Raw genomic sequence first — 17,495 nt, forward strand, 5'->3', positions numbered from 1 at the left:
GCTATTAACAGGTATAATATAACTATTAGCTTTAGACTTCACTGTCACCTAGTTTTTTAATATCTAGGAAACAGCCTAAACCAGTCTTAATGTCATCATCTTATTAGTCTCTTACACACTGTACCTTCTACTAAAAAGTACAAATATGTCACTTTTCTGAGGAGACAAACTTTAGCTTTCTTTGCCGAAAAGCAAAACATCTTATTACTTGTTTATGAGTGTTTTTGGAGTATAGCAATGTTACATCTGTCCAAATAATAGTTTGTTACTATTAAAGTCTCAGTAACAGGAAGCAAAAGTGTGTGCCAATCATCACTTTTACCAGTCTTACATGAAATAACAGTGGTAGATTAAAATGTGAATTTTTAGATGAAGGTGATTTCATTACTTAAGTTTTCAACGAATTCCAGCCTTCTGTAGTAGAAATGGTATTCTGACTTTTTCTCTTTTTTAATGATATGTTCATTGTTTCATAAAGGCCACTGCTTTTCGTGGGTCCGACGGGTACCGGAAAATCAGTGTATGTGAAGGATAAACTAATGAATCACTTGGAAAAGGACCAGTATTTCCCTTTTTATGTTAATTTCTCTGCACGGACCAGTGCCAACCAGGTTCAGGTTAGTTTAAAGCCAGAAACATGGGTCCATAATTAACTTTTTTTTGCCTTATTTGATTAGTGTTTAAAATTGTATATTAAATGAGCAGCTGTGTAAGTCTTCTATAAATTTAAATGAAATTTCAGAACTTTTGTTTTTGGGATAAGTAAGTTTTTAAAAAGTTGTAAGGACAAAAGTTCAAGAGAGCATTTAAAAAAATGTATGTTCCCATTTTTATTAATTAAATTCCTGGGTTATAAATTATTTTAAACATACCTATTTAAAAACAAAGGATAAAAGACACCACAATTAACTGATAATTTCCAAGAGCATGGTAATGTTGTAATCACATTCAAGGGAACATTTTTGCATTAATACTGAATTATTGAGTTTTGTCATCCTTTTTTTTTATTAAGCCCAAGAAGAAGCCACAATTGATAGAAGAGACTGGGGGGAGAGAGAGAGAGAAAACTTTCAGTTGTTCTTTCTAGACTCTTCTAGATAGTCCTTAAGGGCATTTGCTGCTTACTGAAGTTCTGTCCATGATCATTCAAGCCATGGACCATTGTAAGACCTTACGTGACAGGAACCCTGCAGTTGTGCATTCCCTTCTTTGTGCCAAGTTGAAAGTTCTGCATGAGACCTTTTCTAGTCACTATTATAATCATCCATGCCTAAATTTATGTCCATTCTCACCTGTCCTATGGGGCTCATTTCTGTCATTTTAAGCCTATAGAATTCCTTTTATTTCAAAATCTTATAAATTTAGATTAGTGCTTTTAGATATTGAATAAGTTAGAGTTAATAGATATGTTGGGGTATCCAACAAGGAAAATATTTTGTGTTTATTTGCAATATAAATATATAAATATGTATATATAACAATTCTGAGCACATAGAAGGATTTCAATAAATGCTCTTTGATATTGAATATAAGGCTTGATATCACCCTAAAAATGAATAAATATAAACACACACACAGTGCTTCCTGGCTTTATTTCCTTATGTAATTAGACTGTAAATTCTTTTTTCCCCCTGGTGTTAAGTATGGCTTTAAATACTACTATTCTTCTTTATATTTTAGAATATTATTATGGCTAGATTGGACAAAAGACGCAAAGGAGTTTTTGGACCACCTATGGGAAAGAAGTGTGTAATTTTTATAGATGACATGAATATGCCTGCATTGGAGAAATACGGAGCTCAACCTCCTATTGAATTACTACGACAATTTTTTGACTGTGGGCACTGGTAACTATTTAACTGGAGTCTTAATTAGCCATGCTGAAGTCATTTTTGTTCTCTTTTTCTATTTTAGTTTCTCACATCAAAGTAATCCATTTTTTCAAGTTACTTATGGAAGAAAATGGTTACTCAGATTTTTTTATACAGAAATTTTTGGAAGACTTTTCTGTACTTTTTTTTATGACAGTCTTTCCTGTGAATGTGTGAGTTAGATTACTGGGATGAATAATCCAGTTATTGGAAATGTATTTATTCAATAATGGAATAAATTCTTTCCTATTCAATTATTATTTTCAATCCTTGAAAATAACTTACAGATTACATCTTTCAAAGTACTATTCTCCAAGGGCTGAGAATTTGTGGGTAGGCTTCAACTTAAGTAACCATAATCAGCATCTCATGTTTCTGCCATTTTAAATTTTCTGTATTTTCTGTGACTGTTTGGGACTACCCGTATCTTTGAGATAGCGTGGTTTTGGCACCAATTCCATAGATAACTCTTCTGCTCCCTCCATCCCATTTTTTTTACAAGACTTATTTATTTATTTTAGAGAGTATGTGTACATGCTGTTGGGGTGGCGGGCAGAGAGAGAGGATCTCAAGAAGACTCCCCGCTGAGTGCAGAGCCCAGTGCAGGGCTAGATCTCATGACCCAGGAAATCATGACCTGAGCCAAAATCGAGAGTGGATGCTGAATTGACTGGGCCACCTAGGCACCCCACCTTCCATCCCATTTTTATGATGCTATGGTTAGTTTCCAACATGTAAGACATTGTGTCTTTTAGTTAGGATTAATAATTCTTCATTTCCTCCTCTTATACTTTTCTAATCCCCAGTATGCATGTTTTTTTTTTACCTAAGGCAAGGATAGACTAATTTTGAAGCTAAGTCATATTTTAGAAATACATTTTTGTTATTACTTCAGGCCCTGGGACTCCTGCCTCCAGGAGTTAACTGCTGTTAATAGTGTATTCCCTATTCTGTCAAGGTTTTTTTCTATGCAAATATAGCTTTATTTTTAAAAATAGACCCTATTACACAATGTTTTATAACTTATTTGCACTTAAATTCTTTTGAAAACCTATCCATATTGTTTATCTCATTTTATTGGCTTTTTATTTCTCATTTTGTTGACTTCTAATACAGTTTAAATGTGTGGATCCTGCCATAATTTACTTAACAAGCTCCCTACTGAAAGTTATTAGGGTTGCTGCCAAAAAAGGTCGTATTTTCATACTTTCTGCTAGGGATACTGGTAAAGACTGATTTCTCCCACATCCCCTGCCCCCTTTTTGCAAGAACTTCAGTGTTAAACGACTTAATGGCCTATCAGTAATAAGCACATTTTCGATCTGAGTGGTTCCAACTAAATTGAGCCATTTATATATTTCTTTCTTTTTTTTTTAAGATTTTATTTATTTATTTGAGAGAGAGAGGGAGAGAATGAGCCGGGGGAGAGGCAGAAGGAGAAGGAGAAGCAGACTCCTTGCTAAGCAGGGGGCCCTACATGGGGCTCGATCCAGGAACCCTGTGATCATGACCTGAACCAAAGGCAGACGCCCCTATATATTTCTTTCTAATTAAAATTTCTTTAGACCTTTGTTGTTCCCCATTGGGTCTCTTTTTAACAAAAGTGTTATAGGTACTATTTAGATATTTTTATGTACTCTGAAGATCTGAGATGCAAAAACAAAATCAGGACTTTCCTGTAAGTAGTATGACTGTATGATTGTTTGAACTGGAACATTTCTGAGCATAAAAGAGGTGTGTTACTAATAATTACTCCAGGACAAGCCCACTCAGAATTGTCCTAGGCAAAATGGGACATATGGTCACCCTACCTATAATCAGCTACAAACAGGAATAATCTCTCATCCATGCTTCTGGATTTGGAGTGAGGAGAGACCAAGCAGAGAGTCAAATTGGAAAGAAGAGTAGGAAAGAAAGGGAAGGGCAAAAGGAAGGGACATTCCCACAATAGCCAAACTGTGAAAAGAGCCAAGATGTCCATCAACAGATGAATGGATAAAGAAGATGTGGTATATATATACAATGGAATATTATGCAGCCATCAAAAGGAATGGAATCTTGCCATTTGCAACGACATAGATGGAACTGGAGGGTATTATGCTGAGCAAAATAAGTCAGTCAGAGAAAGACATGTATCATATGACCTCACTGATATGAGGAATTCTTAATTCTTAATTAAGAAATTAAAGAATTAAAAAAATTAAAAAATTCTTAATTAATTCTTAATTTGTTTGAGGAAACAAACTGAGGGTTGCTGGAGTGGTGGGAGGTGGGAGGGATGGGGTGACTGGGTGATAGACACTGGGGAGGGTATGTGCTATGGTGAGCGCTGTGTATTGTATAAGACTGTTGAATCACAGACCTGTACCTCTGAAACAAATAATACATTATATGTTAAAAAAAAAAAAAAAGAAGATAGCAGGAGGGGAAGAATGAAGGGGGGGAAATCGGAGGGGGAGACGAACCATGAGAGACTATGGACTCTGAAAAACAAACTGAGGGTTCTAGAGGGGAGGGCGGTGGGGGTATGGGTTAGCCTGGTGATGGGTATTAAGGAGGACACGTTCTGCATGGAGCACTGGGTGCTATACGCAAACAATGAATCATGGAACACTACATCTAAAACTAATGATGTAATGTATGGGGATTAACATAACATAATAATAATTAAAAAAAAAAAAAAAAGGAAGGGACATTCTAGATACCCAGAATTTGGACAACATAATCAGTGTCACTGGAAGGAGAAATAGAGTGCTGCTTAAAAAAACGTTCTGTCCAGGGGCGCCTGGGTGGCTCAGTCAGTTAAGTGTCTGCCTTCAGCTTGGGTCATAATCCCAGGGTCCTGGGATCAAGTCCCACATTGGGCTCCTTGCTCAGCGAGGAGCCTGCTTCTCCTTCTGCCCATTCCCCTGCTTGTGCTCTCTCTCTGTCTTTCTCTCTGACAAATAAATAAATAAATAAATAAATAAATAAAATCTTAAAAAGAAAAAAAAAGTTCTGTCCAGGGGCACCTGGGTGGCTCAGGCAGTTAACTGTCTGACTCTTGATTTCAGTTCAGGTCATGATCTCCAGGTTGTGAGATTGAGCCCCACATCAGGGCGTGGAGCCTGCTTAAGATTCTCTCTCTCTCCTTCCTCTTCCCTTCCCCCCTCAAGCCCCCCCACCCCCAAAACCAAAAATGTTTTGTCCAGAGACTGGTGATTGCGTGAGGCTCAGGGGCTGGGTGGGGGGTGGGTGAAATAGGTGAAGGGGGGTCAAAATTACAAATTTCCAGTTGTAAAATGAATAAGTCATAGGGATGTAATGTACAGCATGGTGATTACAGTTAATACTGTATTGCATATTCAAAAACAGCTAAGAGATTGAATTTTGAGAGTTCTCATCACAAGAAAAATTGTCACTATGTATGGTGACAGATGTTAACTGGACTTGCTGTGGTGATCATTTTACAGTATATACAAATACCGAGTCATTATGTTATACACCCAAAACTAATGTTGTCAATTATACCTCAATTTAAAAAATAAAATTTATTTTTAATTTTTCTACTCCAAGCATTTTTTTAGGATTCTTCCTTTTAGAGAAGCTAAAATCAGATTAAGTTTCTAGGCATTCTACATTTCATTCCATCTTATTGGCTTTTAACTGATTGGTTTGGAATTTTTATGTGCTTTCAAGGTATGATCTTAAGGACACAAGTAAAATCACACTGGTTGACATCCAGCTGATCGCTGCCATGGGTCCTCCAGGTGGTGGAAGAAATCCAGTCACTCCCCGGTTTATTCGACATTTCAACATCTGCTCTATTAATACTTTCAGTGATGAAACTATGGTCCGAATCTTCTCATCAATTGTAGCATTCTACCTGAGGACTCGGGAATTTCCTCCAGAGTACTTTTCAATTGGGAACCAGATTGTCAGTGGGACAATGGAGGTGAGCGAATACTGCAATACAAAATGTTTTAGTATTACATATTTTCCTAGTTTGATTCTTTTTTTTTTTTTTAAACATTTTTTTCCCTTAGCCATCTACTTTGGTCTTCAGTGTCAGAGAAGCTGTTAAGAAGGCTTGAGAACAGAAGATCATGGGCTTTGAAATCAGGGACTCTAACTGGGTTTGAGCCTTGACTGCTATTTCCAAGCTATGTGGCCTAGAGCAAGTAATTTGACCTTCCATAAACTCAGTTTTTTAATCACTAAAATGAAAGATAGCACCTATTTCACAAGGCTGTTCCAAGGAAATCATTTAGAATCAGTATCTGCCACATTACGAGGGTTTCCCTGGTTGTTAGGTTTCTACCCTGTTGTTTATTAATTTTCTCTCTCTTCCCTTCCATTCTTCATGTTTGTCTTTTAAAAGACAGAGAAAGGGGCATCTGGCTGGCTCAGTTGGTAGAGCATGCAACTCTTGATCTTGGGTCATGAGCTTGAGCCCCACACTGGGTGTGGAGCCTACTTTAAAAATAAATAAATAAATAAATATTAAAAAAAATAAAGAGGGAAACCTCTGCAGCTTATGAATGAATACTTTTTTTTAGCCATACCACATATCTTAGGAATAGCAGTGAAAATATAGTAAGAAGGAAACACAGGGATGGGAACAGAACACAAGATGGCCCAATGGCTTTGCCTTATTCAGGGTGTGTTATCTGCCATTGCTCGGGAGGCCAGAGCCAACCTCATCACTAATGATAAAAGGAGAAACTGTATGTAAGGTAAGTGAGTGATGATATTACTAAATTAAGCTTTTCTGGAGCCCTTGATAAAGTGGGTTCACTGTGGCATAAGTGTAATGAGAAGTATAAAACTCCCTAGAATCATCCCGTTGGTTTCCAAGAGCACACTATATCTATCTAAAGTGTCCGCCTTGTTCTGGTGGAAAATCTGTGCTGTTAAAATAGAGAAACTATGAGCAAAGTGATAGTACATTGAAATTACAGTACTTATTCCGATACCAGAAAAGTGCTTCTATTTATAAAATATGATTTATGTATTTTGGGCATCTCCTGGAAAAAGAAGGGAGTTGGCCAAACAGAATGGGATACAGAAAGGATTTTTTTTTTTTTCTGCTTTGAAGCATTTTAGACCTACCATGTGGAAGCTAGGAGGGGGGATGAATCATAGAACACAGATAAATAAAAAATAATTTCATTTGTTTTTTTGGGGGGGGCTTATTATAAAAGATTTCATTTACTGTCCTTAAAGAAAATATTAAACTTTATTTGGTAAGTTCAGCATATAGTAAAATCATACTTTATTTCCATATTATAGCCAATTGTTTAAACTCCTTAAGAAATGACAGAGATTTTTAGTTCTTGTGTGGCAGTGTTCAAAATAACACAAGTAAAACAGCTAATAAAAAAAAAAGTTTTCACGGGCACCTGGGTGGCTCAGTCGTTGAGCGTCTGCCTTCAGCTCAGGTCATGACCCAGAGTCCTGGGATTGAGCCCCGCATCATGCTCCCTACTCGGCGGGAAGCCTGCTTCTCCCTCTCCCATTCCCCCTGCTTGTGTTCCCTCTCTCGCTGTGTCTCTCTCTGTCAAATAAATAAAATCTTTAAAAAAAAAAAGTTTTCAGAAAGCACTGCTTTAGATTTGTCGAGCCATGCATATGTTCAAATATAAAGGACCCAAGGTTCTTCTCTATCTCTCTTGTGACACAAAATTTCACATTTAACAGTTGGCAGAACTTGTGGGCTATTTGAAAATGTGGTGCAATAGTATTTTGAACCTTGCATTTCGAAAGACTGCTGGCCCTTTCACATTTTCCAGATCCATTATAAGAAACTTACAAACAAGTGTAAAATGTCCTTAGCCACTGTCTCCCAGAGTCAGGACCCATTTGCCCTTCCTCCCTGATTATTCCTCCTTGCTTGTTAAGGTAAATGCCATGTTGTTGTACTGTGTTTTGGCGTGTGGTGGCTGGGTTCTGCTTACCACGCTTCCCTGTGGGTGTGGTAACCAGACTGAATTGCCATTATTTGCTTGTGTGTACATGATACCAAGGCAGCTGGCCAGTGTAACTTCTCCCACACAACCTGTTTTGACTACAATTTTTTTAACCAAATTGTAAGCATAGCTTTTATTAACCTGGGTAGGAATTTCTCATTTATATATAGGGTGTGCTTTTGGTCATAGTTTTCCATTAGTGATTCCATACTGATACACTAATCCAGTGGTTTTGTGCACACGAAAGCTAATTTACTACAAATGATTCTGGTACAAAAAAATAAAAGAGGCTTTAGCAGGCATACATGCCTGGGATACCGATAAAAGAAAAAAAAGAATAAAAAAAAAGAGCTGAAGAAGAGGCAGAGAGAAAATAGGAGTGAAGGGAAGGAAGAGAATCCATTGATTTGTTTTGAAGTCAAGGGTAGTCAAAAGGAAATTGTTTCATCCATCCCTTCATTTGGAATGCTTCAGAATGAGTTATCTTGGTTTCACTTTCCACTAAAGTTTTTGCTAATTATTTAATCCCGGGTCATTCAACTTTAAATGGAATAACTGTAATAACTGGGAGATAAAAACATTGTCCTTGGGTTTGGATGGAATCTGATAATTTTAAGTTCCCTCAACTTCAAAATGCCTGTGATAAACCAAAATAAAAAGCTAAATGTCATGCTAGACTTGGTACTGTACAATTTTCCAAACCAATATAATCTGATAAGATAAATATTTTATTTTATTTTATTTTTTTAAAATTGGTGACTATTTTTTAATTTTTTAAATCTTTTTAAGATTTTTTTTTTTAAGATTTCATTTATTTATTTGACAGAGAGAGACACAGCGAGAGAGGGAACACAAGCAGGGGGAGTGGGAGAGGGAGAAGCAGGCCTCCCGCGGAGCAGGGAGCCCAACGTGGGGTTCGACTCCAGGACCCTGGGATCATGACCCGAGCCAAAGGCAGACGCCCAATGACTGAGCCACCCAGGCGCCCCTAAATATTTTATAGAATATACTATTTGTTACATGACTTTGCTTATTATAATAATTTTATTTTTGCTTTGTTGCTTTTTTCATATTCAGATATATAAACAATCCATGGAAAATCTTTTGCCCACTCCCACGAAATCTCATTACACCTTCAACTTGCGGGATTTTTCACGTGTCATCCAGGGCTGCTTACTCATTGAGAAAGATGCCGTGGAGAGCAAGCACACCATGATCCGCCTGTTCGTCCATGAGGTTCTCCGTGTTTTTTATGACCGGCTCATTAATGATAATGATCGATACTGGCTGTTCAATTTAATCAAAGCTGTGATAAGGGACCATTTTAAAGAATCTTTTGATGGTATCTTTTCACATTTGAGGAAGGAGAACACACCAGTGAGTATATTTAGTGATTCCAAACAAATTAAAATTGTATAATAGCGTGGATTGTTACAATCAACTTATCTTTAAAAAATACTCTTGCTTCTTAACAGTCATATTTTTTTAAACTTTCCTCATTGATAAGTATTTATTTTGAGAAGATTTGTCTTCAGAGGAATTATGTAGGTAACGGAGAAGTTATTTAAAGAATAAAACCTTGGGGCGCCTGGGTGGCTCAGTCAGTTGAGCAACCATCTCTTGATTTTGGCTCAGATCATGATCTCTGGCCGTGAGATCGAGCCCTATGTCGTGCTCCATGCTCAGTACAGAGTTTGTTTGTCTCTCTCCCTCTGCCACCCCACCCTGGTTGCCCTTGCCCTTGCTCTCTCTCTCTCTCTCTCAAATAAATAAATAAATAAAATCTTAAAAAAAAGAGAATAAAACCTTATATGATAGGGATTAAATGGTATAATGAATGAAAAGTGCTTAACATGGTGACCATCCCTTAGTAGTTTCTCACTCAGAATGACTTTTCCAGGCTCTGGGGGGAAAAATTCATACGACAGAAAAATTTCTGTTCTTTTTATTTTTGGAGGATATAATATAATTTCAGGTATTAATTTTACAAGCATATTATTTACTATCTTAATGTTTAAAACAATTAGTTGATAATCATCCCATAACATGGACAAAACAAAATTTTATATAACATTTTCTTAAATTTATTTTATAAACTGTAAATTTTGTAACTTGTTGATTTCCATTCTATAGATAACTGAAGAGAACTTGAGAAATCTCATGTTTGGCGATTATATGAATCCCGACCTTGAAGGAGACGACAGAGTTTATGTTGAAATTCCAAATATTCATCATTTTAGTGACATTGTGGACCAATGCTTAGATGAGTATAATCAAACTCACAAAACAAGAATGAATCTTGTCATTTTTAGGTACCTACATTTGGTATTGATGGTGGAAATTGTTATTTGTAAAATTTTTCTGTGAAATATTTAAAATGTGGCAAAAGGTATAAAGAAAAATATGGTGAATAACCCTATACTGATCACCCAGCTTAAGATATAAAATATTAGCAATTTATTTGAAGTCCCTTGTGTAGCCAACCCTCTCTGACTGCATCCCCATCATACCCTTGGGAGTAAAAAGAAACTCATGTGCTTCTTTGGACTTTATTACACATGTGCATTCCAAAACGTATATGCACAGTCTTACTTTGCATGTATTCTTCAAGTTTATTCCCTATTGTTCGTGAGAGTCACAAAAAATGAGTTTTTGCTACTAACACAATGTAGTCATTTTTCTGAGACAGACTTTTAGGTGACTTCTAGTTTTTGCAGTTATAAAAAAAAGTTTGACTATTCATGTCTCTTTGGGTACACATGTTAGAATTTCTCTAGGCTATATTCCTAAAAGTGGAATTATTGTGTCATGGTAGGTAAGCATCTTCAACTTCACTAAGTTTGGCTGAAGTGTCTTCAAAAATGATTATTTAAGAGCTCCCATTGTCCCTCACCCTTGTCAACACTTAGGATTGCCAGGCTTGGTAAGTTTTGCCAGTCTAAAGGAGAGTAGAAATGTGGCTCCAATTTTAACTTCCCTAATTACTAGTGAGGCTTGGTGTCTTTACTGAATTTAATTTTGTAGAGAACTGATTTTCTGTTTCTCACATAGAAATCCTAGTATTAAGATTGAAGAAATGTTTTTAATAAAAGCAGGAATATGCTTCAGTATAAGTAGTTAAAATTTCATTTCTATAATTTGTATATTACATTTCCTGAATTCGTGCTTTAGTTTTCCTTTGCATCAAGTGATCCAGTTGTAATTTCTTTTGAAAAACCACACTTTTTGATGATTACATCTTTAAAATTGGGATAACATACGGGATAGCAAAGTCCATCCTTCCAAGAATATAAAATAATAGTTACATGTAAATATACGTTTACATTCATATTTTCAAGTATAATAATATTGATATTTCGTAGGTATGTTTTGGAACATCTATCACGTATATGTCGAATTCTAAAGCAGTCTGGTGGAAATGCTTTGCTTGTTGGACTTGGAGGCAGTGGTCGTCAATCTTTAACTCGTCTGGCTACATCCATGGCAAAAATGCAGATTTTCCAACCAGAAATTTCTAAAAGCTACGGTATGAATGAGTGGAGAGAGGATCTGAAGGTAAAGTTAGGAAGAAACCTAATGTCTAAAATAATATCGGTGCTGTGAAGAGAGGGTCACCCTGTACAGCTGTGTGCTGAATGCGTTGGTGAGGATGACAGTGTTATCCACAGAGCAGTTCCTGTGCTTGCTGAGCATGAAGCGCTTCACATACATCATCTCATTCTGTAGATACAAGTCAGTGCAACAGGGATGGTTGTCTCTGTTTTACTGATGAGGAAACTGAAGTCAAGGGAAGGTATGCACAGCAGAGCAGGATTTATAACATGTCTTATCCACTGCTGCTGCTGATTCTGTCTTTCAGTTCAGAGAGGTCTTATTTCAGACAAATGTATGTTTCCCAGCAAACTGTGTTGTATGAGCCTTGGCAATGATGATGTTGTTCATGTTGTCCGATCTTAATAGCTTCCTCGGAGCCATGTTGCTTTCCCAGTAACCAGTAAAAGACTGGAGTGCATGCCTGGGGCTTTGTCCTCACATGACTAGGGTTCTGCAGGACCCAGAAGGGAGATAATCCAAAATGAAAAATAGAGAGATATTGCTGGATTTTTTCACTTGTACTCACCTTACATAGTAGGTTTCTACATCCTAAAAGTTAGCATGGAGAAAGGTCTGCTTGCAGGTGGAAATGGTAGAATCCAAGCTGATACCAAAGAGGTTTACATAGACATAAAAGGAAAAATTACAGTTTTTCTGCTCTCACTTTAGAGGAATTTTTTTGATACATTTACTACCACATGAACTAATAGATTTAGAAAGCAGCCTTCTTTAGTAGAAAGAACATGGACTTTAAAGTTAGGCAAACTCAGTTTTAATTCCTATTTTCTATGATTTGGTAGTTACCTTGGGCATGTTACTAAATTTTTCTGCACTTCAGTTTCTTCATTTGTTTTTAATCTTTAAAAAAAAAGAATTTATTCTAAGTTATACAGTTTGTTGGCATACAATTGTTAATAGTATTCTCTTATAATCCTTTTTAATTTTTGTGGCATGGGTTGTAATGTCCCCTCTTTCATTTCTAAATTTAGTTATTGAATTTTTTCTCTTTTTTCTTAATCTAGCTAAGGTTTTGTCAATTTTGTTGATTTATTTTTTTAAAGATTTTATTTATTTATTTGACAGAGAGAGCTACAGCAAGAGAGGGAACACAAGCAAGGGGGGTGGGAGAGGGAGAAGCAGGCTTCCCGCCGAGCAGGGAGCCCAATGCGGGGCTTGATCCCAGGACCCTGTGACCATGACCTGAGCCGAAGGCAGACGCTTAATGACTGAGCCACCCAGGCACCCCAATTTTCTTGATTAAGAAAAAAAAAACCAACTCTAAGTTCCACTGATTCTTTTCTATTGATTTTTTATTCTCTATTTTGTTTACCTCTTCCCTAATCTTTATTATTTCCTTCCTCTTGCTCGCTTTGAGTTTACATTTGTTCATTTTTTGAAGTTCCACGAGGTATAAAGTTAGGTTGTTCATTTGAGATCTTTCTTCTTTTTTTAATGTGTTTACAGCTATAAACTTCCCTCTTAGCACTGCTTTTGCTGCATTTTTTAAAAGATTTTTTAAAATTTTTATTTATTTGAGAGAAAGAGAGAACGAGCAGGGGGAGCGGCAGGCAGAGGGAGAGGGAGAAGCAGGCTCCCCGTTGAGCAGGGAGCTTGACGCAGGACTGGATCCCAGGACACTGGGATCATGACCTGAGCCCAAGGCAGATACTTAACCTCCTGAGCCACCCAGGTGCCCCCTTTTGCTGCATTTTATAAGTTTTGATATGTTGAGTCTTCATTTTCCTTTGTTTCAAGAAATTTTCTGATTTCCTTCTGATTTCTTCTTTGATCTGTTGTTTAAGGGTGTGTTGTTTAATTGCTGTGAATTTGTAGAGTTTCCAATTTTCCTTCTGCTGTTGATTGATAGTTTCATTCCATTGTGATTAGAAAAGATGCTTGATTTGACATCAGTCTTCTTAAATTTATTAAGACTTGTTTTGTGGCCTAATATGTGATCTGTCCTGGAGAATGTCCTGTGTGCACTAGAGATGAATGTGTATTCTGCTGTTGTTGGATGGAGTGTTCTCTATATGTCTGTGAGGTCCAACAGGCTATAGTGTTCAAATACTCTATTTCCTTATTGATCTTTTGTCTGCTTGTTCTGTCCCTTATTGAAAGTAGAGTATTGAAGGTCTCCTACTATTGTGTTGCTATTTCTTCCTTCAATTCTGTAAATGTTTGCTTCATATATTTAGGAGCTCAGCTCTTTGGTGCATAAATATTTATAATTGTTACATCTTCCTGACAAATCAATCCTTTTACCATCATATAATGTTTCTTGTCACTTATGACAGTTTTTTACTGACGATTTTGTCTGATATTAGTATAGTCACCCTGCTCTCCTTCGGTTGCCATTTGCATGGAACATCTTTTCATCCTTTCTCTTTCAGCCCTTGTGTCCTTGGGTCTAAAGTGAGTCTCTTCTAAGCTGCACACCGTTGGATCCTGTTTTTTAAATCCATTCAGCCAAACTATGTATTTTGACTGGAGAGTTTAATCCATTTGCAGTGAAAGTCATTGCTGATAGGGAAGAATTTACTATTGGCATTTTGTTTCTGTTTGCTGTATGTTTGTAGTTTTTTTATCCCTCATTTCCTCTTACTGCCTGCCTTTGTGTTTTGTTGATTGTTTGTAGTGACATGCTTTGATTCCCTTCTCATTTCCTTTTGTGTATACTCTACAGATTTTGGAGGGGGGAAGGGAGTTACTCTTGTGATTACATAAGACATCTTAAAGTAATAACAACCTATTTTAAACTGATAACAACTGCAATCACATACAAAAACTACTCCTTTACATCTGCCCCTCCTTTATGTTATTGATGTCACAAATTATGTCTTTATAGATTGTGTACCCATTAACATAAGGGTTTATAAAGGTTTTTAATGCTTTTAGATTCTAGACTCTATGTAAGAATTAAAAGTGAATTTATACACTAAAATCACAATAGTATAGAATTCTATATTTGTCCATACATTTACTGGAGAACTTTACACTTTCATATGGCTTTGTGTTGCTGTCTAGCACTCTTTCATTTCAACTTGAAGGACTCCCATTAGCATTTCTTGAGGGGCACGTCTAGTGGTAATGAATTCCCTCAGCTTCTATCTGAGAAGTTCTTAATTTCTTTATTTTTGAAGGACAGTTTTTCCAGATACAGTATTCCTGATGGACAGATTTTTTTTTCTTTCGGTAGTTTGAATATATTATCCCACTCCCTTCTTGCTTACAGGATTTCTGCTCAGAAATATGCTGATAATCTTGGGAAAGCTCCCTTGTATGTGAAGTGTTGTTTTTCTATTGCTGCTTTCAAAGTTCTCTCTTTATCTTTGACTTTCAACAGTTTGATTATAATGTGTCTTGTTGTGTGAGTCTATTTGAGTTTATTCTAGTGGGAGTTTGTTGAGCTTCTTGAATTTCTATTTCTATCCTCATTTGTTCATTTCTATCCTCAAATTTAAGAAATTTGGGACATTATTTCTTTAAATAAGTTCTCTGCCTCTTCCCCCTCTTTTCTCCTTTTGATACTCCCATAATGTGTATATTAGTCCACTTAATGATATCCCATAAGTCTCTTAAGTTATTTTTTAATAGTTCATATTTCTGTTGATATTCCCATTTTGTCCGTGCATTATTTTCCTGATTTCCTTTAGTTGTCTATCTGTATTCTGTTTTAGCTTATTGAGCATCTTTAAAAGTTATTTTGAATTTCTTGTTATGCAGTTCTTAGATCTGTTTTTGTTGTTGTTTTGTTTTGTTTTTTTAGGGTTCATTTTGGTTTTTTGATAGGGCCATGTTTCCCCTGTTTCCTTATATGTCTTGTGATCTTTTGAGTTTTGAGCACTTGATAAACCACCACCTCTCCCAGTCTTTATGGGCTGGCTTCATACAGGGAGGAATCTTCATCAATCACCATGCTAGAATTTCTGAGACTTCTCAGAACTTTTTTTTTGGGGGGGGGGGTTGCATCTTCTTTTGGGTTGTGCATGAGCTTTTACATATTCTAATATATACAGGTGATTTTGGCTACCTTCATTTCCTGTTTCTTCTCATGATCTGTTGGTTTTGGCCTTTGTTGTATTCCTCTGGCCCTAACCTCTTGCTCCCCCTGATACTTTCCTGTGGAACTTCAGTCTCTGATGCTCCATTGAGTCAGGGCACTTGCCTCTGTTTTCAGTGGCCTCCAACCTCATATCAGAACTAAGCCCTGTTCCCATCAGTACCCTGAGTCAGGTGAGACAGAAATCAGTCCCCCAGGCAGCCCCTAGACAAGCCAGAATGCTGAAAGCAGTTTCACTCTATTCTTTCTGTGTGAGGAAAAAGCCAGAATTGATGGTATTCTCCTGATTGTGTTGCTCTATGCTAGGAGAGAAGGGGCTAGGGTGAGAAAAATGCAATGAATTTTCTTACGCTCTTTGCATTGTTCCTTCTCTTTTTTTTATGTATTTATGGGGGTGCTGTACATAATAACTGGTTTCTAGAGTTCTACAAAGGCATTTTGGTCTGTACATTGCTAGTTTGGTGTCTTCATGGGACAATGAGGACCTGGAGCTTCCCAGTCTGTCATATGCCTGATGGTCACTCCCTAGTTTCTTTATTTGTAAAATTTGGATAATATCACCTATTTCATAGGTTGTTATGATTACATTATACAAATGTAGGATTCTTGGCATATAACTAGTATTTTGGAAAAGTTTCCTCTTTTCCTATTTGGAAATAGTTTCACACATTGTATGTTTGAATATGACTTTTAAGTATAACAATGCTTATACCAGTAAGTTAAATCTGTTTTTATTGTATCTTTCTACTTATTTATATATAATAATTTTAAAAAGATGCTATAAAAATAAAGCTGACATGATTAGATGTAATACTTCTTTGAAAACTATTTTTAGTGATAGAAAAGTATTTCTAGGAACACAACAACCTGCATTTTGGAGGATGGCTTTAACGGGAAAAAGCAGTTTTGTATAATATTAAAATTCAGCCTTTATTTAAATGATATGATTTATTTTAAAGATATAATTTAGAAATAGAGACAGTTTATTTTAAAAATCATTTGCAGAGTAGTAATGTGTTTTCACTTGAAATATATGCAGTGGAATACTGGCAAAGGTTTAACAACCAACTCTCCAGGGGGTTCGGGAGAACCTCTGATGAATAGCATTTGCCAATTTTTGTGGTGTAAAAACTCCCACCATAGATTATGCAAACTCCTGCCATGGATGATGTCACTGAAAACAGAGTTGGGAAGACTTATGTGTTTGAGCACTATTACATGGTATTTTACTGTATACAATAGATTTAAATAATTTCCATAAGATAGATAATAGTAAGTATAATAGGAAGTGATGAGATTTGTTACCCTTGTTGTTAATATAACTTATTTAGTTATAAGTTCATATAATTTGATTTTTAATGCTGTTTAAAAATCTGCTTACAAGTTCTGAAATTTTAACAATTAATTCTAACATCCTAACAAGTCTGCTCCACCATGTTTCTGAGTCCATATCTTTATATTAATTGGGAATCTTTGGTTGCAATTGACAACACAACACAAAACAAAATACAGCTCAAACTAACCTAAGCAAAATATGAAGTTATTGGCTTACATGACAGAAGTGTCCAGAGGTAGATAGGGCTTTGACATGGCTGAATTTAGGAGCTCAAATTAAGCCCTCAGTAATTACTCTTTCTGTCTCCTGGCTCTGTGCCTCTCCCTTTGGTTCCTTCTCCAGCAAATTCCTTCCATGAGGCAACATAGTTGGCCTTTATAGATTCTAGATTACTAGCTGTCTTACTTACTGTCTCAGAGTGACTGAGATTCTTTCTGTTTTCAAGTCCATCTCAGTCCTTAAAGGAAGACTGTGATTGCACCCCTCCTAAAATCATGCCCTCCTCTGAATCAATAACTGTGTATAAGAGCTTGGGAGACTCTGATCAGTTAGGGTCTCCCACTCAGGGGATGGGAAAAATAGAGGCCCTGAATGATACCACCCCCAGAAGTGGAGAGAGGTACCACTCTAGAATTGAGGTGTCGTTACCAAAAGAAGGGAAAAGGAAGGGAAAGCAAAAACAGCAC

The 17,495-nt window shown here is 36.5% G+C and overlaps 1 protein-coding gene across 1 annotated transcript in view; it reads left to right on the top strand.

Annotated features, from left to right (window-relative positions):
- The window catches only part of DNAH12 (dynein axonemal heavy chain 12), a 232,143-nt gene that overhangs the window by 117,622 nt on the left and 97,026 nt on the right, over positions 1-17,495 (top strand). The window contains exons 37-42 of the mRNA XM_078076858.1: positions 479-617; positions 1,681-1,847; positions 5,550-5,805; positions 8,897-9,196; positions 9,953-10,131; positions 11,182-11,374. Coding sequence (XP_077932984.1) covers positions 479-617; positions 1,681-1,847; positions 5,550-5,805; positions 8,897-9,196; positions 9,953-10,131; positions 11,182-11,374 — 1,234 coding nt within the window. The remainder of the gene's footprint in view (positions 1-478; positions 618-1,680; positions 1,848-5,549; positions 5,806-8,896; positions 9,197-9,952; positions 10,132-11,181; positions 11,375-17,495) is intronic.

Source organism: Halichoerus grypus, chromosome 1 (genome assembly GCF_964656455.1).
Source record: "Halichoerus grypus chromosome 1, mHalGry1.hap1.1, whole genome shotgun sequence".
Classification (NCBI taxonomy): Eukaryota; Metazoa; Chordata; class Mammalia; order Carnivora; family Phocidae; genus Halichoerus; species Halichoerus grypus.